Raw genomic sequence first — 27,550 nt, 5'->3', positions numbered from 1 at the left:
GAATTCTGCAGTAGTTTATTATTGTATTTTTTTTATGATTCAAATCAACCAAATAGAACAAATGCATGCCTACTACATATGAAAGATTATGCTTTTAGCCATGAAGACTGTGTTCAGCTGCAAGTAACAGAACATCCAATTAAACAGTGATTTCAGTAAACTTGGGGTTTTATTTGTCTGAAGTGATGAGAAGTGCAAAGGTGTAGGGGTCTAGGGCTGGTCCAGCACTATAGAGTGTCCTCAGATTTTTACATCTTTTAAATTATTCTCATCAACCATGTTAGCATGTGGCTCCCATCTTCATTCTGGCTGCCTTATAATTGCAGGATGGCTGTGCCATCCACCTCTAGACTGAAAGAAGGTGGAGGGCATGGAACAATGGACTAAATCTTTTAATAAAGATGAACTAAGTCTGCTCCCCAAGAAAGCGATTTGCTGGAAGACAACCTAAACATTCTCTATTCCAATGCTATAAAGCTGAACTGTGTCACAGAGCTACCATAAATGGTGCAAGGAAGGCTGAAAAATTGAGTGTTGAATCTGAGTACACTGACAGTCTGAAAAAATTATGATAGTTGGAGAACAGGTATCAAGTAGGCAAATAGACATGAGTATAAAATTATATATGTTATCAAATTTTAAGCATTTTATAAATCATGTGCATTTTATTTCTTAAATAGGTGAAGACATTGAGACATATTATAGAAATGTTAAGTAACTTGCCTAAGGTAAAATGAGGTTACTAAAGGACAAAATCAGGAATTAAGCCCATGTAAACAAATGTTGGGATTCCCTACTGGCTCCGTGGTAAGGAACCCAGCTGCCAATGCAGGAGATGTGAGTTTGATCCCTGGGTCAGGAAGATCCCCTGGAGAAGGAAATGGCAACCCACTCCAGTATTATTGCCTGGGAACCCCCATGGACAGAGGAGCCTGGCAGGCTATAGTCCCTGGGATTGCAAAAGAATCAGACATGACTTAGCAACTAAACAACAACAATAATCAAATGTTAATATTTTTTTCTACCATACCACATTCTCCCAGGTACCACCAAGCAATATATTCCTTAGAGAGTCAATCTTCCAAAAAATTGTACCTCATTTGTCAGTCACATGATCAGTGCCTTTTGATGGTAAAGACTGCATTTTTTTCATCCTACACTGAAAACATTTTTTTTTCAGGGCATAACTTCAACATTTTTGTATCCCCAGTGCTTAGTCCCGGAGAAGGCAATGGCAACCCACTCCAGTACTCTTGCCTGGAAAATCCATGGACGGAGGGGCCTGGTAGGCTGTAGTCCATGGGGTCGCCAGGAGTCGGACATGACTGAGTGACTTCACTTTCACTTTTCACTTTCATGCATTGGAGAAGGAAATGGCAACCCACTCCAGTATTCTTGCCTGGAGAATCCCAGGAATGGGGGAGCCTGGTGGGCTGCCGTCTATGGGGTCACACAGAGTCGGACATGACTGAAGCGACTTAGCAGCAACAGCAGTGCTTAGTCCATGGATTTTGTTGGTAGAAACACAGATATCCAGATGAATAAATCTGGATATAGAGACTATATTTTCAGCTTATAGAATTCAGGAGAAAGAGTTTTGTTGTTGTTGTTAATTTTTCTAATATCCACACAAGGCTTCATAGAACATGTTATAGAGTAAACATTTAGTAAATTCTTTTTAAAGGTTTAAATAAATAATTAAAATCAGATTTCATATGGATATGAATATATATACATATATATATATAGTGTAAGAAGAATAGCAGTAAAAAGAGCAGTGCTCTTTTTATGATTTATGATTCACTTGGTTAAAAGATCAAACAGAGCTGGAAAACTATTAATTGATAAATTGACTCTTGATCTGAGTTTCACTGTGATGAATTTCATTCATTCACTCAGAAAATATTTGTTGAACACCTAATTTGTACCAGCCATTTTCCTCAACATCATGAATACAGTGAATAAAACAGTAAACATATTGTTATGGATTGAATTGTGTCCCCAAGATTCATACATTGAAGTCTTAACCCCTAGTACTTCAGAATTTGACCTTATTTAGAGATGGAGTCTGTAGAGGTAATTAAGTTAAAAAGAAGTTATCAGGGTAGGCTCTAATCGAATAGGACTAATGTCCTTATGAAAAGGGAAAATTTGGACACAGTCATTCACAGAGAGAAAACATCATGTAAAAATGAAGACAGAGTCAGGGTGATGCTTCTTTGGCTAAGGAATGTCAAAGATTGCCAGAAAGCTACCAGAAGCTACCAAGAAGGCCTGGAACAGATTCTTCCTCACAGACCCAGGAGCAACCAAACCCTCTGACACCATGATCTTGGATTTTCAGTCTCCAGGACTGTGACACAATAAATTTTCATTGTTTAAACCACCCAGTTTGGTGTACGTTGTTTTAGCAGCCCTAGCAACCAGTATACAAGTGAAGTCCCTCCCTCCTGGAACTTCCCATTCTAGTCTGGAGCAGAGAGGGAAATACAAAATTAATGAAGAGATAAGATAATACTGCATACGGTATTAAACTCTAAGGAGTAAAGAAAAGTAGGGTAAAGGAGATGAGACATCCTGTTTTACATAATAGGATCCCTGATAAAATGACATTAGAACTGAAAGGAGGTAGGGAATTGAATTGTGCTGGTATCTGGAGGAAGAGCATTAAGGGTAGAAGGAACAACAAGTTCATCGCTCCTGGGAAAAAGAGTGCTTCTGTGTTAGAAGAGCTGCCACGAGGTCAAGGTGGTTCAGCTGGAATAAGGGAGAGAGAGAGAGAATGATAGTAGGATAGTCAGAGATGTAAAGGGAGAGAAGATTGTACAGGCACATTTTTTACTTTGCTGATAACTTTGGTTTCCATTCTAAGTGTCATAGAAAGCCACGGGAGGGATTCTTAAGCAAAGCAATAATGTGATCTGACTTAAAACTTAAAAGGATCTCTCCAGCTCCTGTGTGGGAAGAGACTGTAGGTAGGGGAAAAGTTGAAAGCAGAGATATCAGGAAGGAGGCTATTGTGGTGAAACCTTCCAGGTGAGATATGTAGCTGGTTTGTGCCGGAAAGATGGCGGAGGACAAGATGAGATAGGCAAGTGAAGGCTTATGTGAAGTATCACAAATACAAAGGAGAGCTTGATAGACAAAAGAAGACCAGGTCTTTGGAGGAGCTACAGGAACTTTCCATTTAAGAGAAGTGCGAAAAGAGAGGGAATTGAATGTTACTACTGAAAGGAATAGATGTAGTTAGTGTCCAGGAGAATTTGGCTTGTGGCCTTCATGAAGCCATCCAGAGCAATAGGGTCATCAGCACACAATGATTCCTCAATGATTCCTCCTATTCATATCTTTGAGTGACATTTCTAAACTTTAGTGAGCTGTGGTCACAACTGCGTCCCTGCCATGAGCAAATTAATTTCATTTTCCTTAGAGAAGGCTCAATTTGAACAAGAGGGAAAATATCATTATTTAAATCTCTTATGGCTTTGAAACCTTTTCCTAGGATTTACATGTGTTGTTGTGCAGTCACTAAGCTGTGTCCAGCTGTTTGAGATGTCATAGACTGTAGAATACCAGACTACTCTGTCCTCGACTATCTCCCAGAATTTGCTCAAATTTATTGAGTCATTGAGTCAATGATGCTATCTAACCATCTCTTCCTCTGCTGCCTCTTCTCTTGCCTTCAATCTTTCCCAGCATCAGGGTGTTTGCCAATGAGTTGGCTCTTTGTATCAGGTGGCCAAAGTATTGGAGCTTCAGCATCAGTCCTTTCAGTGAATATTCAGGGTTGATTTCCTTTAGGATTGACTGGTTTGATCTCCTTGCAGTCCAAGGGACTCGCAAGAGTCTTCTCCAGCACCACAGTTCAAAAGCACCATTTCTTAGGCACTCGGCCTTCATTACAATCCAACTCTCACATCTGTACATGGCTACTGGAAAACCATAGTTTTGACTCTATGGATCTTTGTTGTCAAGTTGTATTTCTGGTTTCTAATATGTTGTCTAGGTTTGTCATAACTTTTCTTCCAAGGAGCAAGTGTCTTTTAATTTCATGGCTGCAGTCACCATCCACAGTGATTTTGGAACCCAAGAAAGTAAAATCTATCACTGCTTCCACTTTTCCCCCTTCTGTCTGCCATGAAGTGATGGGACTAGATGCCATTATCTTAGTTTTTAGTTTTTTTTTTTAATATTGAGTTTCAAGCCAGATTTTTCACTCTCTTATTTCACCCTCATCAAAAGGCTCTTTAGTTTCTTGTCACTTTCTGATTACCATAAATAAAAGGAAAATTCCTTAAAACAAAGTTTAAGCTAATTTGACATCAACTAAATAAAAATGTTTTGTTTAATAATAGCGAATGCCCATAGCAAGAATAATTCAACAGTAAGTGCTTAAACAGCTTGAAGTCCTACAAAAATTGTTGAAAATTTCTTTGCACCTAGCTGTTTGCATATTTTGTTTAGTTGCCATGCAGATTACCTTATTTTATATTCCAGTTTTTGTGAGTGCAAGAAATGCCAACTTAATAAAATTTAAATAAAATAAAATTTGGGTTAACATGACAATATTGAGTTCAGTGTGACTGTATCTAATATTGCAGAATAATAAGTTAACCAACCTTCTTAATTTTGTAGCAGTAAAAAAAACTCAGTCTCAAAAATGTAGAGTGACATGTATACAAACCCATTTGTGTTGTGGGTTCAAAGAGCAATTTCTTGCAACCTGGTTTGAATCACAGCACTGCTTGTCACAAGTTGAGGACCTCTATGTGCCTCAGTTTCATCTCTAACATGGGAATAAAAACAGCAGCTACTTCATAAAATTGTTCTAGGTTTTAAATGAATTAAGACATATAAAGTGTATAGATAAATGACTGCTTAGAATAAGCCCTCAAAAATTTAAGTTATATTATTATATTTGTTATTTAATTTCCTTCATTTTCTATGTCAAGTTCCATTTTACTGAGTTAGAGGAAAGTATAATCACAGCTCATCTTTGATTCCTGTTCCCTGAAGGTAGCACTGCAGTTCTGTAAAGAGGTGTGGTTTATTCCATGCCCAGGACCTGGTACAGCTGCAAAAAGTGGTCAGTGGGGGCATCTTCTGTCCCCCTGTCTACCCATGCTGGCATCTGCCAAGATGTCCTCAGTACTGTCATGTTTTTAGTTCACAGAAACCATTTCTGTAGGCTCTTGTCCTCCCAACCTCCTCGTTCATGTCAGGCTGTCAGTGACTGTGTCCAGCAGATGCACCAGGAATAAATTGGCCTGCCTAGCTCTTTCCCACCCCAGCATATCTGAGGGTCATCTCTCCGGACCCTCTAAGCATTGCATCCTTCAGTGTAAAGCTGAGGCTGGGAGAGCAGTGGGCATGGGCTTCTCTGTGCTCTTGGTGCTTCCAGGGACTGTAGTTAGTGGGCTCAAGGCAGCCCTGCTTGGGAAGCTGCTTCATGTCCTCTGTTTGGAGCAGTGGAAGGGGGAGAAGGTCGTGATTTGGCAGCAGCAGTGTGCACGTTTCTGAAGATCACTTCACCGGTCTTCTGGCTTTCATTCATTTCTTTCCTTCACCTAGAAACTCTTTAATGTATTAATCTGCAGAAAGAGCCTGGTTCTTTGTCTATATTATCAAATCTAACATTTTATATTTCAATTCCTTCTTAGCCAAAGATTTTGCAACTCACACATTTTTTTTAAATTTTAATTACTAAGACTTCCCTCCTCCAAGGCAGCAGAAGAAAGGACAAAGAATAGAAGGAACTATCAGTAACAGAAGTCTCATTGAGTAAAACTTCAAAAATCCTTGCAGTTAGTTTTTCTTTAAGTAAGTGCTCTCTCTGTGCCAGAAACTGACCTAGAATCTAAAATATGAAGATACACTAATCATGGCTTTAAAAAAAATTAAGTTGCTTATAGTTATTGGGGGGAAGATGAGCAAGAAAACAAAGAACTACAATAGTTAGAGTGTACATGAATATAAAAGATAATATGAAAGACTATTTCTTTTGGAGATATTATATGGAAAAATGTCTTCCAGAGCTGGTTTTGTTTGAAGTGAGTTGCCATGAGTGAAGTCCACCAAAGTGCACAAAAGCAAAATGAGCCTTTGGAATTGGAGACAGAATGTGGAGGTAGGACTGGAGAAGCAGGTTGGAGCTGAATCCTTAATGTTTGACTCACATGGCACACTCAGCATGGTAGTAGAAGAAGGTTTTCTTCAGGGGAGGAGGGGCAAGTGGAATGATTTCATTAAATGAGATGCTTTCCATCTTGAGCAAATTAGTCTACCTCTCTGAATCTCAGTTTTCTCCTCTGCAAAATATCATCCATAGAAAGGATGCTATGAGGATGGGGTGAGCCAGATGTCATATAGATTCATTAGTATATCATTTGTAGATGGTTTTTTAGGGGAGTAACGTAGCAGACTTTATTCATTTGCCTTGCTAATGTCTAAGTGATATAAAATTAGAAGTTTCTAAATTCATCCATACTCCACTTTTGAAATTCCCACAGCATTTTGAAAAGGTTATCTCACTAACAGAATGCCCAGCAGAGTGATTATTTCCAAATATGTAGAAAGCAAGAGTTATCAAGACTTAGAAGAGCAAGAGAATGAGGGTGAAAACATGTAAATACCTGGATTCCATAGGGTCTCCAGCTAATAAGAGACAAAATTTGATAATAGTTTCTGCCATTATTTTAATAAAGACACTTTCCCTGGTTTTCCTACACTATGAAGAATAATCCAGCTACTCTGGAGGAAGCCATTAATGGGAGAAGACTCTAGCAGTTTAATTTCCATTTCTTTATTTCTATTAAATAAAAGAAGCTTACATTAGTCCTATGTTATTAACTACTTAATAGATTTAGGAAGTAGGTAGCAAAAGAAGAATTGTCCTTTGCATTCAAATGAAGCAAATAACGTCCTCAACTGATTATGCATTTAGCAGGAAAAAAGTTTCATCCTATTGCTACATTTTAGGTCCACAGAAGTAATAAATTAATCCATTAGTGAGCCCATATATCATCTGTTATTCTCATTATCAAGTATTCCCAGGTGTTCAGAATTTGTAAGTCTAAATTGATGTGACTTTTAAACTTGGTAATAAAAATATCCAGCATAAGGGTCATAAGCTATGAAACTATTCCCATACCAATGATTTTTACCAAAAATGTATAGCATTAAATATTAAATTAAGATGTTACCCAATATTGGAATGTGTTAACATGTCAGAATGAAGCAAAAAAACAAAATTAATCATAGAAACCATAGGGTTGCCAAGTTTCCTTCCCACTTGCCTGATTTTATGTATCATTTTAAGAGCACATTATCAAACATTAGGCACCATAAGTATGTGCATTTAAACAAATAAAACGATTGATTTATCCAGATGCTCTTTATCCATCTCTTTGTGGATTTAGTCAATAAAAATGCTTTGAGCATTTACTACCTGCCTGATAGGGTACATAGTCTGGAAGGAGGAGGTAAGATTGCCAGACAAATGACCACAAGATAGAAAGGGCAACGTGTTACTGGAAAGGGCACCTCGTGGGGAATTGTTTGAGCTGAATCTGAAAAGAGCAAGAAAACACAGTTCTTCCAAAGATCTGGAGCTCTAAAAAGTGTATTGTGTTGAAGCACTTTCTTTCAATCAATTCACTCCGTTTCATTCATGGCACTGAGTTTGTGTATGGAACAGAGACAAGGGATGAGCACAGGCGTGGACGTGGCTGATGTAGATGACTATGGATAAAGGCCTTGTTGATGCTGTTCTTTGCACCATAGTGGCTACCAGTGCTTCCCTCTTTTCCCAAAAGACACTAAAATAAGAATGTCTTATATAAGTAGTCACTTACATGAATACCTCAGTTCACTGAGGTGATAGAACTGGAAAAGACTTTACCTCTTTCTTTCTTTTCATTCCCTGTAGGCGATTCACAATTCAGTGAGGAGTAGACTATGTAACTCCAAATATAATGTGTGTGTGTGTGTGTGTGTGTGTGTGTGTGTGTGTGTGTGTGTGTGTGTGTGTGTGTGTGTGTGTGTGTGTGTTGTAATGGAAGCCTCTTGCAAATGTGTAGAAAATCTGGAAGATTTGGGTAGAAAATATAGCCTGAGAGAAAGTGTGTTTATAAACATGATTTACATTTTAAAAAATTTCACAACAGTATACTTTTAATAAGGAAAACAAAAGTAGTGGGATTATGAAAAAGATTCAATAAAATTTACTTGCCATCTTCCATTTGAAAGACAGAAGGGGGAGTGAAGAAGGGGCAAGGTGAAGAACCTAGTTTACCTAATTAGTCATGATATCTCTATCTGCTATCAATAGTTGTAAGTCAATGCATGATAATACTATTTCTAAATACAGATCCCATTTTCATCCACAGGAAAATGGAATAGGTAATGTTTTTACCTGCTTCAAGAGGAGTTGGTCCTTGAAAGACAGAATGAATTTGTTAGGATGACAATTTGTTGAGTCCATTAGGAAAGATATTCAAGACTAGTGCAATGGCTGAAATAAAGACATGAGATGTATTGTGGGTTTGGGCCTATTTGAATAAGTACTGGTAGAATATTTGTAGTTAGGAGAAAGGAGTGATTTCTTTCTCATATTTTAAATGACTTCCTACAGAAAAACTTTAAATAACTACCTTCTGCATTTGAAGAACTATTTATAATGCAATATATTTTCCCGTTCAAATGAATACCTTTACATACAGTAAAATATAGCAAAGCCAAAAGTAATGGCAATGGACAAGTCTGCCATTCAGAGACCACAATTGCCTGCCACGAAGTAGGAACCTAGCCTAAAGAGTGGTTACCAAAAGGAAAGAACAAAAGTGTAAGGTCTGTCTTGTCTTGTACCATATCATTTCTCAGTAGCATCACACATCACTTAAAAATAAACTTCCTGTCCATCAGCAGACAAATGGATAAGGAAGTTGTGGTACATAAACCCAATGAAATATTACTCAGCTATAAAAAAGAACACATTTGAGTCAATCCCAATGAGATGGGTGAAACTGGAGCCTATTGTACAGAGTGAACTAAGTCAGAAAGAGAAATACCAATACAGTATATTAATGCATATATATATGGAATTTAGAAAGATGGTAATGATAACCCTATATGCAAGACAGCAAAAGAGACACAGATGTAAAGAACAGACTATTGGACTATATGGGAGAAGGTGAGTGTGGGATGATATGAGAGAATAGCATTGAAACATGTATATTACCATATGTAAAATAGATGACCAGTGAAAATTCAATGCATGAAGCAGGGCACCCAAAGCTAGTGCTCTGGGACATCCCATAGGGATGGAGTGGGGAGGAAGGTGGGAGGGGGTTTCAGGATGGTGAACACCCATGGCTGATTCATGTCGATGTATGGCAAAAACCACCATGATATTGTAAAGTAATCATCCTCCAATTAAAATAATTTTTTTTTTTAAAGAATAAGCTTCCAGTGCACAAGCTTGTTTTTTTTGCCTTAGCCCTGAAACAGTTACCCCAGCCCATCATAAATTTCACTTTCTCAGTTGCTCCCCATTTTTCTGAGTCCAAACTAAAAAGGATGTATTTCTGATTATTATCTTAACTTGCCTCCTAGTTTGAATTATCTTTGCTGTCTTGGCTTAGACTTTTACTTTATCACATATGAGGCTGAGGCTTTTTGTCACCTCCATTTCCTCACCGTCTTTGGATGTTCCAGATAAATACCTTGGGTATTTTGTCTAAGACCAAGAATCTTCTACCTCATATAGATCTCTTGTCTCCTCTTTCTCTGTCTTTGGCCTTTGGGAAGCAGAAGATATATTTTTTGTGATCTCCAGTCTACCAAAGCTATCCTCTGTTGAGGGGTGGGAGTTAGTTGTCTTTGCCCTTTTCTTAGGGTAGGAGAGTGCATTTCAGAGGAATATTTCTTAAAATGTGTCCTTCACTTTCTGAATTACTGTTCATCATCAAGCTATTGTAATTTTGAATTTAGGAATATGATTAAAAGCATAGTACTAAAACAATTTGTTAACAAAGGCTTTAATTAATTAGCATGTACTGATGTTAATTGCCATGTACTTCTTTTTTTCCTTTCTTTTTTGAGTAGACTTTCCCCTATTTTATTATAATCTTTACATACACTGACCTTAAACTACTCTATATGTCTTCATTGATACTAAAATGGATTGAAGTTGAAAAGTTATAATCTGTAAAGTGTACAAAATGACTATTTCAAAGTTTGCCTAGATTATTTGACATTACTAAGGAATAAATCCTTAAGTAGCATTTATAATAATATTACCATGGAAAATTGAATATTTTTTTCTGATAATTGACCGCTTGTTCACAAGAATCCTAAATTACAGACAAAAATGATGTGACAAATATATGCATGTACTGGACCCTTTCATATAATAATCTGCTATGTTTTGGACTCTAGAATTGTACACTCATGTAAGTAATATTTAAAGGTAGTACTTTCATATGGAGGGGTGTTCCAGAAACATTTATGGATATTGTTTTTTCAGTATCAAAAGTTACACCCAGAAGTGTCATATTCCTTGGAATCCTCAAAAAATGAGGTGACAGAAAACAGACTAGATGTGCTCTGTAGAAATTCAGACTCACATGCAGTGGGCAAAGGGGCTGACTCAGATGGCATTTCCTTCACTCAATAAATATTTATTGAGCATCAGCAAAATGTCAGACTTTGATAGGCTGGTGTGATAAATCAGTGAGCAAGAGAAATAATGACCCTTTACTCCTGGAATTTGCGATAGTTTTCCACCCTCAGGATATAAGCATCTATAAATATGGCCTTTAGGCCAAAATAAGGAAGCTTATTTTCTTCGGCTGTTACATGGAAGTCAGTAGCACCACTTTACAGGCTGCTTTGTGAAGTTACATGGAATAATGTGTATGGAAGTGCCCAGTGAGAAAATATGAGAGGTTGAAAAATTGATAAACTATGAAAAGTGGGGAATTTCAGGAATAAGAACTCCTAGTGCACTCACCTGTACAAATATACTATGATCAATTATATAACCAAATTAGCAGTATTTTTTGAATGAATAATTCTTCTATACAATGGTAATTCTTATTTAATTCTTCAATCAGTCATTGTGAACATAAAATCAGTGTTAAGTCTAATGCTACAAGATGTTTTCGCTGGAAAATTGTACAAGATTTTAGGTCAGATTCATCTTTGAGAAACAGATGTCCTAAACAGAGTCACTAATAAACCTCAGCTGTAACTCTGATTTAATGTGATTTTATTACATGATTTTATGATTTGATTTTAAGAGCAAAATGCCCATCTTAGTTTGCGCTGCATGAACACATGGCAATCTCCATGGCTGCTTGCTTCTCTTCCTTTGATACAAATGAATATATTTTACTTAGAGGATGATAGGGAAGGTGAAATAGAAGTGTCTCCGTTCAAGAGGAATCCATAACAGAGCTTTTGAGAAGAAAAATTAAGAGGTCATGCTTCATTACAAGGCCCATGGAAGAAAGAATGGGGCTGTGCGCTTTTCTGGAAAAGTTATTTTGCTTCATGATTGATAACCTGTCTGATGTGAGGCTGGTCACAGTAATAATGTCAGGACTTACTCTCAACAGTAGAAAAAGCTGTCAGTTCTGAGGTTCTGATGTGATAGAGGGGGATTGGGATTATAAAGCTGAAATGGCGAAAGAATGTCCTCTGACTTAGGCCCGTGATGCAAGGTGATTTTGTGTAAAACTGACTTTAAACTTATTTTACATGTCGAGAGAGAAGACTCAAAAGAATTCGAATAAAAATTTAATAGAAATTACTTTTAAAATGTAATAAGAAACATTTTCTTTTTACTACTATGATTTTTTTGCTCTCCAAGTTTTATTTATGAACATGTAGAAATTTTAAGATCAAATATATATGTGGGCTGATAAAAATAAAATTAAGTGTTTAAGAGAGTAGCATGATATAATGGAGGGAGTATGGAGGTTCGATTCTAACCTGCATTCATATCCAAACTCTTGCACTAAGTATCTGGAAAAAAAGATAATCCAATTCTATCCTTCTCCTTTTTGGACAACATGATGGAATGCAATGCAGGGGCTGGAAAAGGCCTTTACTATCTCACCCTGCAGGAATGAGCTGACACTTCTGCCAGCTCTTTTCCCTCCTTGTTGTGGGACACAACATTGAGAGATCCAGGTGTGGCTCTTCTTTGCTCCCAGTCATCAGATCCTCTTAGTGACTGCCAAGTGTCCCTTCCCCCTAATGAATGATTATATGCTCTGGGAGCCTGTGGTGAGCTTTATTCCTCCATCCTATAACCACTTAATCTTTTTGAAAGGTATATATTCTGTGAATCCCTTGAGTTTCTTCTTGACTGTAGCTTCCCACAGCAGTCACAAGCCAGGTCCACCCTCAAGCCCTTGCCCTCCTAATCAGAAACCTTAGCATCTATTCCAGCCTTTCCTAGTTTGTCTGTCTTGTTATAATAAACTGGGACATACATGGCAATGCCTTGACTTGTGACATCTCATCACCCTGTCTGTGATCTTCTCTAATAGCAAGCAGAATACAAGGACCCACTGTTGAAGCATGAGACAGTTACATTTCTTTACAGCAATTCTTGAAAATACTGAATGGTCAGTATGAGAATGGTCAGTTCTGGTGTCAAGGGTCAGCAAACATTCAAGACCCAGCTTACTATCTTCATAAATCCAATGTGGTCTTCTTAGTTGAGATGGACTACCTCATCCTAAAGTGTCACCTTTGAAAAGTCATTTGACATAGATCTGAATGTGGAATCTATACAGTGACAGATTTTAGTTCACTGATAAAGATAAATCATTTATAACTGATGTGTTTTGTAGTTGAGTGTCTAATTTCTTCCACACTTACATGGCGCTTATTTCCCAGAGAGGGTACCATCGTAGATCACTACAAGGAGTGCTTCACACCAAGGTGACTGTTTATATCAAGTTAGGAAATACGGCCTCCTGAGCCACCACCAGGGCACTCTCAGCACACGTATGAAGGTCTTTAGGGTTTCCTGCAGTGGAGAAGCCTGTTGAACTTTAAGCCAGTATTCTAACTTTTTAAAACATAGTATTTTCATGTAACATGTTTTTGCACATCCTATGGAACAAGGGCTTAAGTTGTCCCATTCAGAACTACTCTGTGATAGAATTACCTTGTTCAGTTGCTTTTAATATAGGAGTAGTGCTGAAACCTATATTGATGTTGCATTGTCCTGGTGCTGTATTGTTGGGGTTTCTCATAACAGGCTGGATGACAACTTGTCTCATCTTGCCCTCAGACTGGAATCAAGTCAGAGTTGTTTTTGTTTGCTTCTCTTCATTCTGCCCAGATGGATGGAACTGTTGGTAGCCCCCAATTGTTTGTCTGTCAGCAATAAATCAGAAGCTTTGAGTTGCTCACACAAAAGGAATCATGGATACATTGGAAATATGTGGGCCCTGAATTTTCTGGAGCTTTTGACTTTGTAGCATATTGTTTATCTCCCTGGTTACTTCCCTAGCCCTCAAAAAAAATTTTTTTTTAATTGGAGGATAATTGCTTTACAATGTTGTGTGGGTTTCTGCTATACAACAATTATAAACTGTTGAATCAGCTATAAGTTTACATATAGCCCTCACATCTTAAGCATGTTTCAGGCAGGTCTCAGCAGAGCTGTTGGCATTTGTTAAGTATATTGCCAGTGTGAAGATTATTTGGTTCAATGTCTGGCACGTATTTAGACACAACTCCCTATATCCCTTGCTGTATGTATAAGCAAATAACTTCAATTAGGCCAGTCTCATGATGAAGAAAACTCCCTGGAACCAATGAAAAGATGTTAATGATTCGCCACTTCGGTTCCTTGGGGAGAGGGACGTCCCCTCTACCTCACTAATATCGGGCACTTCATCTATAAACTCGGGGTGAGCAAGTAACTAAGTGGTGCTTCCGCAGTGCCTAAGGACACTTGAAAGCAATTTATTCTCTTAAGTGGATTAAATAACTCCTCCCTGAACATCTTATTACCTGATGAGTTTGTAAAAATTAGCTTTTTCTTCATAGGGACTGCATGAGTAAACCCTGAAAATGACTTGTGGCTGAAAGTCAAGCAGCTTAGGCTCAGTTGTGTTTCCGCTACTTAACTAACCATGTGGTTTTGGGAAAGTTTCTTCACCTCTGTGTGCCTCTGTTCCTTGTGTTTCAAATGAGGATCATGACAATCTTATCAGGTTCTGTGAGTTAATACTTAAAGCAGTTCTTGGCACATAGTAAATGACAGGAACTTAGCCACTATTGTATAATCAAACTGTACAATATTCCAAACGAACTGCAGTTTTTACATAGAAAAGTTCATCAAACTGTAAAAGTGATGGGAATTGTATATTCTAATTCTAATGCATGGCATAGGGAAGATAAAACAGGTTTTTTGTTTTTGTTTTTGCTTAAGCTATGTTCCTCCTTTTTTATCCCACAGTCTACACAGTTCTTGGCACATGGATTGTTAAATGAATAAATGAATTATTAACTGATTTATGTTCGTCACATTCCTCTTGATGTTTCTGTGCAGGCCAAAATGGCCTGCATATCCCCAGGAAAGTGTAATGCTTTAAGAAATAGCTAGTGAAGGGGCATGAGAAATATGATGGTTTATGTTCTGTGCATGTCTTAATTGACAAAATTAATTGTGCAATAATAATCAGTGTTTAGCATTTTAATAAAAGAATGGAAATATGTGTGTGGTGAGAGAGAAAAAGAGAAATTTTAAATAAGATGTAACTTTTTATTTTTATATTACAGTAGTGTCAGTTTTCATGAATATTGTTATTTACTGACTATGCCAAAGCCTTTGACTGTGTGGATCAGAACAAACTGTAGAAAATTCTGGAAGAGATGGGAATACCAGACTACCTGACCTGCCTCTTGAGAAAGTTGTATGCAGGTCAGGAAGCAATGGTTAGAACAAGACATGGAACAACAGACTGGCTCCAAATCAGGAAAGGAGTACGTCAAGGCTGTATATTGTCACCCTGCTTATTTAACTTAGACGCAGAGTACATCATGAGAAATGCTGGACTGGATGAAGCACAAGCTAGAATCAAGATTGCTAGGAGAAATATCACTAAACTCAGATATACAGATGATACCACCCTTGTGACAGAAAGTGAAGAAGAACTAAAGATCCTCTTGAAAGTGAAAGAGGAGAGTGAAAAAGTTGGCTTAAAACTCAACATTCAGAAAACTAAGATCATGGCATCTGGTCCCATCACTTCATGGCAAATAGATGGGGAAACAATGGAAACAGTGAGAGACTTTATTTTTGGGGGCTCCAAAATCACTGCAGATGGTTAAAAGACGCTTACTCCTTGGAAGAAAAGCTATGACCAACCTATATAGCATATTAAAAAGCAGAGACATTACTTTGCCAAAAAAGGTCCATCTGGTCAAGGCTATGGTTTTTCCAGTGGTCATGTATGAATGTGAGAGTTGGGCTATAAAGAAAGCTGAGCACCGAAGAATTGATGCTTTTGAACTGTGGTGTTGGAGAAGACTCTTGAGAGTCCCTTGGTCTGCAAGGAGATCCAACCAGTTCATCCTAAAGGAAATCAGTCCTGAATATTCATTGGAAGGACTGATGTTAAAGCTGAAACTCCAACACTCTGTCCACCTGATGGGAAGAACTGACTCATTAGAAGACCCTGATGCTGGGAAAGATTGAAGGCAGGAGGAAAAGGGAAGGACAGAGGATGAGATGGTTGGATGGCATCACTGACTCAACGGACATGAGTTTGAGTAAACTCCAGGAGTTGGTGATGGACAGGAAGGTCTGGTGTGCTGCAGTCCATGGGGTCGCAAAGAGTCGAACACAACTGAGTGACTGAACTGAACTGATTTTAAAAATAAACAATTACCCTATAAAATTGAATAATGTAATTATACCTTGCTTGACAGTATTTCTCAGAATTACAACTCTAATAATTAGATGTAACAGTTCTGCTATATTAAAAGTAGACAGATTTTCTTAAGACATCTACTTATACTGTTTAGTGTTTGAATAATTTAAAAATTCTTATTTCTGTTCCTTTTACTGGTTATGAATTCATTCTGATTTAAAGTATCTAGATTGCCCTCAAACTTATCAATCATGCCACTCATTTCTTACTGCAATTTCTAGACTCATAGAACTTGAATCCACATATCCCCTGTCACACATAGAGATAGTTCAGCCAAGATTGTGGGAAGAATGAAGAGTGACCATTAGTTATTACTTACCAGCAAAACAGACTATAGCCAGCCATTTCTGAGCCATCTAGTTCTGCTGGAAAGTTTTTGTTTTGTTTTGTTTTTTCTAATTGAACTGTAGTTGATTTACAATGTTGTGTTAATTTCTGATATATACCAAAGTGATTCAGTTATGGATACATATGCATATTCTTTTTCATATGCTTTCCCATTATAGTTTATTATGGGATTCACTGGTGGCTCAGATGGTAGTTTATTATAGAACATTGAATATATAGTTCCCTGTGCTATACAGTAAGATCTTGTTTTTTATCTATTGTACGTACAGAAGTTTGTAGCTGCTAATCCCAAATCCCTACTTTATCCCTCCCTTTTCCTCTTTGGTAACTGCAGTTCAGGAAGCAACAGTTAGAACTGGACATGGAACAACAGACTGGTTCCAAATAGGAAAAGGAGTACGCCAAGGCTGTATATTGTCACCCTGCTTATTTAACTTCTATTCAGAGTACATCATGAGAAACGTTGGGCTGGAGGAAGCACAAGCTAGAATCAAGATAGCCAGGAGAAATATCAATAACCTCAGAGATGCAGATGACACCACCCTTATGTCCAAAAGTGAAGAAGAACTAAAGAGCCTTTTGATGAAAGTGAAAGAGGAGAGTGAAAAAGTTGGCTTAAAACTCAACATTCAGAAAACTAAGATCATGGCATCCGGTCCCATCACCTCATGGCAAATAGATGGGGAAACAGTGGAAACAGTGGCTGACTTTATTTTTCTGGGCTCCAAAATCCCTGCAGATGGTGATTGCAGCCATGAAATTAAAAGACACTTACTCCTTGGAAGGAAAGTTATGACCAACCTAGACAGCATATTAAAAAGCAGAGACGTTACTTTACCAGCAAAGGTCCGTCTAGTCAAGGCTATGGTTTTTCCAGTAGTCATGTATGGATGTGAGAGTTGGACTATAAAGAACACTGAGTGCAGAAGAATTAATGCTTTTGAAATGTGGTGTTGGAGAAGACTCTTGAGAATTCCTTGGACTGCAAGGAGATCCAACCAGTCCATCCGAAAGGAGATCAGTCCTGGGTGTTCATTGGAAGGACTGATACTGAAGCTGAAATGCCAGTACTTTGGCCACCTGATGTGAAGAGCTGACTCATTGGAAAAGACCCTGATGCTAGGAAAGATTGAGGGCAGGAAGAGAAGGGGACGACAGAGGATGAGATGGCTGGATGGCATCACCTACTCAATGGACATGTGTTTGGGTGGACTCCAGGAGTTGGTGATGGACAGGGAGGCCTGGCGTGCTGCAGTTCATGGGGTCGCAGAGAGTCAGACATGACTGAGCAACTGAACTGAACTGAACTGTGTATTCTTGCCACTTCTTCGTAATATCTTCTGTTACTGTTAGGTCCATACCATTTCTGTCCTTTATTGTGCCCATCTTTGCATGAAGTGTTACCTTGTTATCTCTAATTTTCTTGAAGAGATCTCTAGTCTTTCCCATTCTATTGTTTTCCTCTATTTCTTTGCATCGATCACTGAGGTAGGCTTTCCTATCTCTCCTTGCTATTCTTTGGAACTCTGAATTCAAATGGATATATCTTTCCTTTTTTCCTTTGCCTTTCTCTTCTCTTCTTTTCTCAGCTATTTGTAAGGCCTCCTCAGACAACCATTTTGCCTTTTTGCATTTCTTTTCCTTTGATATGATTTTGATCACCGCCTCCCGTAAAATGTCATGAACCTCCATTCATAGTTTTTCCAGCACTTAGTCTATCAGATCTAATCCCTTGAATCTGTTTGTCACTTCCACTCTTTAATCATAAGGGATTTGTTTTAGATCGTACCTGAATAGTCTAATGGTTTTCCCTACTTTCTTCAATTTAAGTCTGAATTTGACAATAAGGTGTTCATAATCTGATCCACAGTCAGCTCCTGGTCTTGTTTTTGCTGATTGCATAGAGCTTCTCCATCTTTGGCTGCAAAGAGTATAATCAATCTAATTTAAGTATTGACCTTCTGGTGTTAATCCATGTGTAGAGTCTTCTCTTGTGTTGTTGGAAGAGGCTGTTTGCTATGTCCAGTGCATTCTCTTGGAAAAACTCTGTTAGCCTTTGCCCTGCTTCATGTGGTTCTCCAAGGCCAAATTTGCCTGTTACTCTAGGTATCTGTTAACTACCTACTTTTGCATTCCAGTCCCTTATAATGAAAAGGACATCTTTTTTGGGTGTTAGTTTTAGAAGGTCTTGTAGGTCTTCATAGAACCATTCAACTTCAGCTTCTTCAGCGTTACTGGTCAGGGCATAGGCTTGGATTACTGTGATACTGAATGGCTTGCCTTGGAAATGAACAGAGATCATTCTGTCATTTTTGAGATTGCATCTAAGTACTGCATTTCAGACTCTTTTGTTGACTATGATGGCTACTCCATTTTTAGTAGTAGTAGTTAGTAGATATAATGGTCACCTGAGTTAAATTCACCCATTCCCATCCATTTTAGTTCGCTGATTCCTAGAATGTCAACGTTCACTCTCTCCATCTCCTGTTTGACCACTTCCAATTTGCTTTGATTCATGGACCTAACATTCCAGGTGCCTATGCAATATTGCTCTTTACAGCATCCAACCTTGCTTCCATCACCAGTCACATCCACAATGGCGTTGTTTTTGTGCTGGGAGCCAGCTCACGAGATCCCACCCATGACAGAGTCATGAGAAAGAGGGCTGATTTGAGCACGGCTTCTCAGGCCTCCAGGATTCTCGAGAGGCTGCCTCAGCTCTCACCTTAAAAATTAGATCTCTCTTTCTGACGCTTGCTATAATAGACCTCTTCTTGTCTTCTGTGACTTGGACAAAAGGCTTTTCCTGATTCTCTTCTGAAATAGATCAGTCTGAAACCTCAATCAACAAGGCCCCTGAACGGTAGCACCCTAAATAAAATTATCTGGGATATAGAGTATGCTGATCTAAATTCCTTTTGCTAACATATTGGTTTGTTTAATAAATGTACCTGTGCCTTTGGAGCTAATGTGCATGACTGTTCCTTAATAATAAAACAGCATTGAGAGCCTCCACACGAAAAGCCCCTATGGGCACAAAACCCTTCGCAGGAAAAAAGGCTTGTTGGGAAATATAGGAAATGTTGCTTTGTGAAACTGTTGCTTAGTCTATATTTCCTCGCTATGTTTTTACTCTTAACGTGTTTAGCCTATATAATAAAAGCATAATAGTTGAAGATTTATATAAATAGAAGTTTAGCTGTAATACAAATAGTGAGACAATTGTTGATTTAACTGAAGATTCTTACTTAGAGCTGACCTTCAGCTTGCTGTTCTATGACTTTATGGGACCACATTCTTTTCTGTTAAGCTCAAGGCGTAAAGTAAATTACCGAAAACAGGTTTTGCCTTGAAACTTTCTATTGATGGGTTCTTTCCTGCTGTGCCTGATACAAAAGTGTTCTGACTGATCAACCCTTATCAATAGGAGAGTCACAAGATGTTGGCAGGCCCCCAGGCCAGAAGATGATGTAAACAAAATGAACTAAGATATGCAAACGATGTCGGTAAAGGTGAACACTGTTGACCCATTAAGCTGATTTGATATGACTCTATACATTTGTTTCTATGTACCACTAAAGATATAAAAGCTGTCTTAAAAAACAATAAAGGCAGGAGACACTTGGAAACACCGAGACTCGCTGTGTCTTCTCATTCGCATCGCCCACGCCGTCCATCCTGAGGGAACCCCTGGACCAGCTGGAGCAGGACTCCGGCATTTTTGCTTTGGCTCCATCCCTTCATTCTTTATGGATGTTCTTTACCTACCTATTATTAACATAGAAGTTCAAATTAATGCTAAACGAGTGTTATTCTACATAAAATTTCATGAGTTCCAGAAGTAACTTTAGCTCCAGATATGCTTTGTATGAATAGTTTTTTTTTTTTTCACTTTCTTCCTTCCCTGCTCTCTTCCTTTTCTCCCTCCCTTTTCCCCTTCCTTTCTTTCCTTTTTTATGGGCTAAATTTATACTTAGCATGTTGTTTTTGTTTAGTTGCTAAGTTATGTCTGACTCTTTTGCAATCCCATGAACTGTAGCCCTCAAGGCTCCTTTGTCCATGGGATTTCCCAGGCAAGAATACTGAAGTGGGTTGCCATTTCCTCCTCCAGAGGATCTTCCTGACCCAGGGATAAACCCATGTTTCCTACATTCACAAGAGAATTCTTTACCACTGAACCACCAGGGAATAATACTTAGCATACTCACTAATATTATTCCATCTCAATTCCAGGCTGTTGGGAAATACCAATCAGTGTTCAAAGCACCCCTAATTGTGGGCAAACTGTAAATTATCTTTTGCAAGCAAACGTTGTTGTAACTGAGACACAGTCTTTGCCTTGAAAGGTTAACCTTATAAGCATTGATTTCTGTGTGGAATTTTCTCTAACCTTTTCCTCATTTTCTTTTTTCCTTCCTTATGTGCTGACTTCGGTGTAGCAGACCACTTGGGGATTGAATTTATGGGTAAGACTAAACAATTTTCTCCTTAAATATCCAGAAAAGCTACGTTTGATAATGTGTATAATGTTCTTCTTTCTCATCTGATTATAATTGAAATGTCTCACTATCAGATGCTATTAGTAGTAAAAAAAAAAAAAATGTTTTTGTCAATTTTTCACTAAGTAGTGGCTCAAAATGAATGACTTAACTACTTACTGAGAAGGCAATTTAATGTTAAGTGCTGCTTTGAAAACTGACAGAAGTTGGATTTGGCTTCTAGCTTTGTTTTCTTAATTCTCAAGTTTCTTATCTGTAAGTAGGGGTAAACTAGTTCCCATTTTATTACACACATAAATTGTTTAACACAATGTCTGTAAATGGCGTAGGCTCAATAAATGGTAGATGATAATGGTGATGGTTTAAAATATCAGTTTTTGTTACTTTCTGCTCTTTTTTTTCCTTTTGCATGGTGAATAATTTGGCTACATTTTGGTCAATCTTAATTCTGGAGTATGGGTTCTATTAACGTTTTCATTTACCAAGTTAAAATATTATTTGGGAAGTATTTGTAGTCTATGCTGTGTTTTTAAAAGGATTAGAATACCTCCCACAGTAATTATTTTCTATACCCATAGATAATTACATTAAGAATTGGACATAATTTTCTGAGTCTATATTATAATAAAATGATTTAAAAACACATTCCATAGAGCTGATAGGCATCATGGTACTAAAATGGAAAGATACCTAGGAGTTAAAGTTAGTGAAATTGAAGATCCAAATTTGAATCCAAATTTATAGTTTCTCCTTGATTGGCTTTTGTTGGACTTTAGGTTTTTCTCATATAATATAGATATGAACACTTGTTTCATACATGAATATGTTTATTGTGATAATACCTGTAAATTTGCTTGTATTCATGTATCCATACACCCATTAATTCAGCAAATATGTATCAACTGCTCACTCTAAGCAAAGAAAAAATGCAAAATGCTACAGATAATATAATGAGTAAAAATGGGCCATAAAAGCTGATTTGCTGGAACTTACAGTCTAGGAAATTATCAGTTGATAATTAGGGAAAAAAACTGATAAATATAAAATTGAGTGTTTCTAAGTTGTATTTGAGGCAAAATAATATTCGTTCAGAATAGTGTGATAATATCCGGTCTGAATGGCCCTCATCAAAAAGTCTACAAACAATAAATGCTGGAAAGGGTGTGGAGAAAAGGGAACGCTCTTGCACTGTTGGTGGGAATGTAAATTGATACAGCCACTATGGAAGACAGTATGGAGATTCCTTAAAAAGCTAGGAATAAAACCACCATATGACCCAGCAATCACTCCTAAGCATATACCCTAAGGAAACCAAAATTGAAAGAGACACATGTATCCCATTGTTCATTGCAGCACTATTTACAATAGCTAGAACATGGAAGAAACCTAGATGTCCATCAACAGATGAATGGATAATAAGTTGTGGTACACATACATAATGGAATATTACTCAGCCATAAGAAGGAATGCATTTGAGTCAGTTCTAATGAGGTGGATGAACCTAGACCCTACTATACAGAGTGAAGTGAGTCTGAAAAGAGAAAGATGAATACCATATTCTAACACATATATACGGAATCTAGAAAAATAATACTGAAGAATTTATTTTCAGGGCAGCAGTGGAGAAACTGACATAAAGAATAGATTTATGGACATGGGGAGAGGGGAGGAGAGAGTGAGTTGTATGGAAAGAGTAACATGGAAGCTTACGTTACCATATGTAAAATAGATAGCCAACGGGAATTTGCTGTATGGCTCAGGAAACTCAAACAGGGGCTCTGTATCAACCTAGAGGGATGGGATGGGGAGGGAGATGGGAGGGAGGTTCAAAAGGGAGGGGATATATGTATACCTATGGCTGATTCATGTTGAGGTTTGACAGAAAGCAGCAAAATTCTATAAAGCAATTATCCTTCAATAAAAAAATAAATTAAAAAAAGCATAATGTGATAATAGAAGATGTGAAACATTTATAGATATTGGAAACATGGCAACAAGTATTTGAAAGGAATTGATGTTGAAAGGTAGATAAGGGTGATTATCAGGGATGACTACAAGCTTTATAGTTTGCATGTTTAGATAAAATGTGGATCCATTTTCTGAACAATAAGACTAAAAGAACAGATTTATGGGAGATTTTTACTAGATTAGGTTTGGAAATTTTGAATTCTGGGTACCTTTGTTGTGTCTGGTAGAAGATATTGATAGTTATTTTTTTATAAGTTTTGAGAGTTAATTAGAAATCAGTGATTACATATTCATATTAAAATTGATATTCCTGTTGTATGATATTACTTGTTAGTGCTTTATTATCTAAGTATTAGATCATAGAAAAAACAGCTTAGTTTCTGCAGATTTGGGATTTTGCTAGATAGATGTGATGAAAGCTTATAAGGGCAATGAAATTCAAGATCATGTTGAAATGAAGCATTGCAGACTATAAGATAGGTATGTAATGAAATGAATAAGGAATGTATAATTTGAATGGAATTAATGAGTAGTTACCATGTGTGTCCTCAAGCAAATTGTTGGCATGAAGAGGTTGTAGTCATATGGACTAGGAATTACAGGAAATTGTGGATATGGTGATGTGGTAGAGTATAAATTTTTGAGAGAGATATGTGGTTTGTACTTTCTTCTTTTACTGATGATGATGGGCTGTAGCAGCATGGAAGACAGAGTATCAACAGTCATTTGAGGATAGCAAGCACTTAATCTAATCAGTAGAGAAATGTTCTCCATTAAATGGTGATGATTGCTGGCTCAGAGAAGAAAGGCTCCAGAAGTTATATAGTAGAATGACTGTAGATATAAGAAACAAGGCCTGGTGGTATGTGGGACTGGGGTAGCATTAAACTCCGTAATCAGTGTGGCCATGGTTATGGTAAATTAAACTTGCTACACCAGTGATAATTATTGTTATTGAAAGAAACAGATGCGTCATTATCCTATTGAACTTTCCCTGAGGATTTTCAGTGGCATTGATACCTTACAGTATAATGATTTGCTGTGGAATCAAGATATGTATTATCTGTTTTAAAACATTCAAAATTATTACCAGTAGGCAAAAATTATTACCAGTAGGCAAAAATAAGAAGCTATTGTCTCATTCATCTATGTGAATCTCAAGTCTAACTGGTGTTATAATGAATCTTAACAAAAGTTGAAGTCAAAGCATAACTTTAAAGACAGGGTGCTGAGTGCTGGTGCACTGGGATGACCCTGAGGGATGGGATGGGGAGGGAGGTGGGAGGGGGTTTAGAATGGGGAACACATGTACACCCATGGCTGATTCATGTGAATGTATGGCAAAAAACACCACAATATTGTAAAGTAATTAGCCTCCAGTTAAAATAAATCAATAAATTAAAAAAAAAAAAAAAAAGAAAGACTTAAAGGGAATGGATTCTCAATGCGCAAATATCTGACTCCAACAGTCAAGTTTGCCTTGGAGGGAAGTGATTGGCTAAAGGCAGAGTTAAAGCGAGTACTTAGTAAGCATATAGATAATGGTAAATAATGGAGTATTCTGAATGGTGAATAGGTTTACAGACTTAATGAATAAACTGTTTTCACTGACCTCACTAATTCTAGACACTATTCACCCCCACCGATTCCTCTAACTGAATGTGTAATATTCTGTTCATTGCTTTGGGAATAAGTATTTTTGAGATTTAACTCATAATATTAAAATTCACATGGGTAAAATTGTTCCATGGAAGATATCACCCTAATACTATGGCATCTCTAGGTATAAATTAAATTGGTTAGCCAATATATAGGCATACTCCCTAGAAATTTAATTATGTCAGTTTATTGGTGTGCCTTACAAATAATCAGTGCTAGTTCTGTATTAATGAATTCCAGAATACCTTTGTTCTCAACTTTCATCATTCTTGCTTTGGGTAATGCAAATTTCATCTTTCCTTGGGTTGGAACATAGATCATAAAGTGATAATCCTTAAAAAAAAATAAAAATAGGATTTGGCTGCACCAGGTCTTAGTTGCAGCACTTGAGCTCTTTGATCATCATCGTGGCATGTAGGATCTTTAGTTGTGGCATTTGATTCTTTAGTTATGGCATGTGGCATAATCTTACACATACATCTTTTCCCCAGTTGTTTGTAATCCTAGTGACCATGGTGTATGTGCACTCAGTGATCAGACTCAAAACCCGAACACATCAAGTTCAACAAATTCTTATTTATAGCAGAGAACTGCAAATTATATGCTTCAAGAATTCTATTATTAGTTAATTATTATAATTTAATCACATTTATTATATGCTAAATGTATAAGATATGGAAAATGCAGAAGATACATAATCCACATCCCTTAATGACCAAAGCCTCTGAAACTAAAAATAGAGAAAGCTACACATAACTGAGGTGATATAACAAGTGCTATTAAGATGCATAGGCAAAAAAAAATGCATAGGCAAAATACAATGAAAGAAAAAGAGAGTGAAAGCCACCTAAATGCTAAATGGGCTTAGGAAATTTAGAAACATCTTCCTGGGGATAAGGGAGAGGGGTAAGGGGGAGGAATTCAAGCTGGGTACCAGCCAAAGTGGATAAACTATATCAAGTGTTTCTCTAGTCCAAATCTATACTAGCTTCACTTTGCTTCTACTTAGTCAGAGCCTTTCTATTTCAGTCTCTCTATCTGGGTCTCTGAGCTCCCTAGTGTCACTAATTTAGAACTGAAAAGAGGACATTAACTTCAGTAAAAACACTTCACCAAAAAGCGTCTTGGATTTATTAATTTTGAAAAATAATTACCCTACTGAATAAGCCATGTCAAACCTAATGTCCATAAAACTGTTAGCACTCAAAAGTATTTTTCCATAAATATATTCATGAATTTTTCTAATGATGTGACTGGGGTTGGAACAATGCAAATTTCAACAAACAGGTAACTGCTTTAGAATGTAGTATCATTTTAAAAAATACAGTTAACTGACATAGTTAGGAAAGGAGTTTGAAGGTGTGTAAAAATGCAAAGTTGTTTGTAAAAAATTAAAAGATTTATAGTAAACTAATAATCAAAAATATTTCTTGAATTCATGATGTAACCTACTCATTCATCCACGCATGAGGGAGAAATTTATAATTTAAAAGTCAGATATTCAAACTTTTCCTCATAGCATGGATAGATGAGGAGATGTTATAGACAAAGTTTTTTGTAAGCACAAGTGCTTGTTGAGTTGTGTGAGAAATGCAACCAGTCATCCAGAGGAGACAGCTGGCCAAAGGGCATGTCAGACTGGTCAGGTTTGGAAGGTGCATCAATCATGAAGAAGGATTTCTTAACTGAGAAATATCTTGCTACTCTGTCAGGTGCTCTGTCACGGAGCATATCTCATTATAGCCATTGAGCTATTTGTTACACAGCCATGTCTCTGACAATACCCTGATGAATCTGATGTTCTAGGCATAAAAAATGCTCATATAAAAGCAATTGCAGTGCTATTTGCAAACGTATTACGAAACCCCAAGAAGAGCTAAATGTTGTGTGGGAGACTTTTTATGCAAATTTCTTTCATATTCATATAGAAAAATAAAATGAAGTCTGTCCGTTAAATGTCTTGTTTGTGCTTTGTTATTGTGTTTAGGATAGCATAATATATTTATGCAGTCTAAGTAAACTCTGGTATATTTTTTTTAAATTAAAAGATTTATAAAATTTGGGACAAGTAAGTTTTTTTATCTATAATCGTAAAAAGATATTCTAAAATACTCCTACATTTTGAAGCTAAAATAAAAAGAAGACAAAAGGAAGAAATACTGAGTTTTCTATAAGAAGAGAGTTAGAAATGTCTATCGCTTAATGTGTGTAGGTTCAGAATTGAGAACATTATTATTTCAAACATTTCAGTTCAGTTCAGTCACTCAGTCTTGTCTGACAATTGGACTGCAGCATGCCAGGTTTCCCTGTCCATCACCAACTCCCAGATGGAATTGCTCAAATTTATGTCCATCGAGTTGGTGGTGCCATCCAGTCATCTCATCCTCTGTTGCCCCCTTCTCCTCCTGCCTTCGATCTTTCCCAGCTTCAGGGTTTTTTCCAATGAGTCAGTTCTTCACATCAGGTGGCCAAAGTATTGGAGCTTCAGCTTCAGCATCAGTCCTTCCAATGAATATTCAGGACTGATTTCCTTTAGGATTTCAAACTTCAAACTTTACCATATATTTAATATCTCTTCATCCCTTCATGTAAAAAAAATAGTTTTAGAATATTTTAGTAATGTCTAAAGAGGATTTCCTGAGAAACAACCAGTTTCTAATTCTGTTTAGATGATACAAGATAGGGATACTTTCTTTAAAGCTATGCTGCTTATTCTGAATGACTTGGTGTGTATTCCTTTAAATCTAACAAACTCATATGTCAGGCAGATGAATTCATGGGTATGCCCTAATTTATGAAATTACATTAGACATACAATAGTGAGGAACCCCCTTCTTTGGGCTGAAATCTCTGATTTAGACTTACTTGGGACAGAAATGTTTATATTCAGTTGACTATATCATTCAGTTCAGTTCAGTCGCTCAGTCATGTCCGACTCTTTGCGACCCCATGAATCTCAGCACGCCAGGCCTACCTGTCCATCACCAACTCCCGGAGTTTACCCAAACTCATGCGCATCGAGTCAGTGATGCCATCCAACCATCTCATCCTCTGTCGTCCCCTTCTCCTCCTGCCCCCAATCCTTCCCAGCATTAGGGTCTTTTCCGATGAATC

At 37.3% G+C, this 27,550-nt stretch overlaps 1 protein-coding gene across 1 annotated transcript in view; it reads left to right on the top strand.

Moving 5' to 3' along the window:
* Positions 1-27,550, top strand: part of NRG3 (neuregulin 3) — a 1,196,705-nt gene that overhangs the window by 1,037,966 nt on the left and 131,189 nt on the right. Inside the window, exon 4 of the mRNA XM_081563517.1 lies at positions 20,750-20,776. Coding sequence (XP_081419643.1) covers positions 20,750-20,776 — 27 coding nt within the window. The remainder of the gene's footprint in view (positions 1-20,749; positions 20,777-27,550) is intronic.

This window comes from Giraffa tippelskirchi, chromosome 2, assembly GCF_054371585.1.
Source record: "Giraffa tippelskirchi isolate mGirTip1 chromosome 2, T2T-mGirTip1v1.2.pri, whole genome shotgun sequence".
Lineage (NCBI taxonomy): Eukaryota > Metazoa > Chordata > Mammalia > Artiodactyla > Giraffidae > Giraffa > Giraffa tippelskirchi.
Note: the sequence above shows the minus strand (reverse complement) of the source record. Positions and strands in the feature narration are given on the sequence as shown.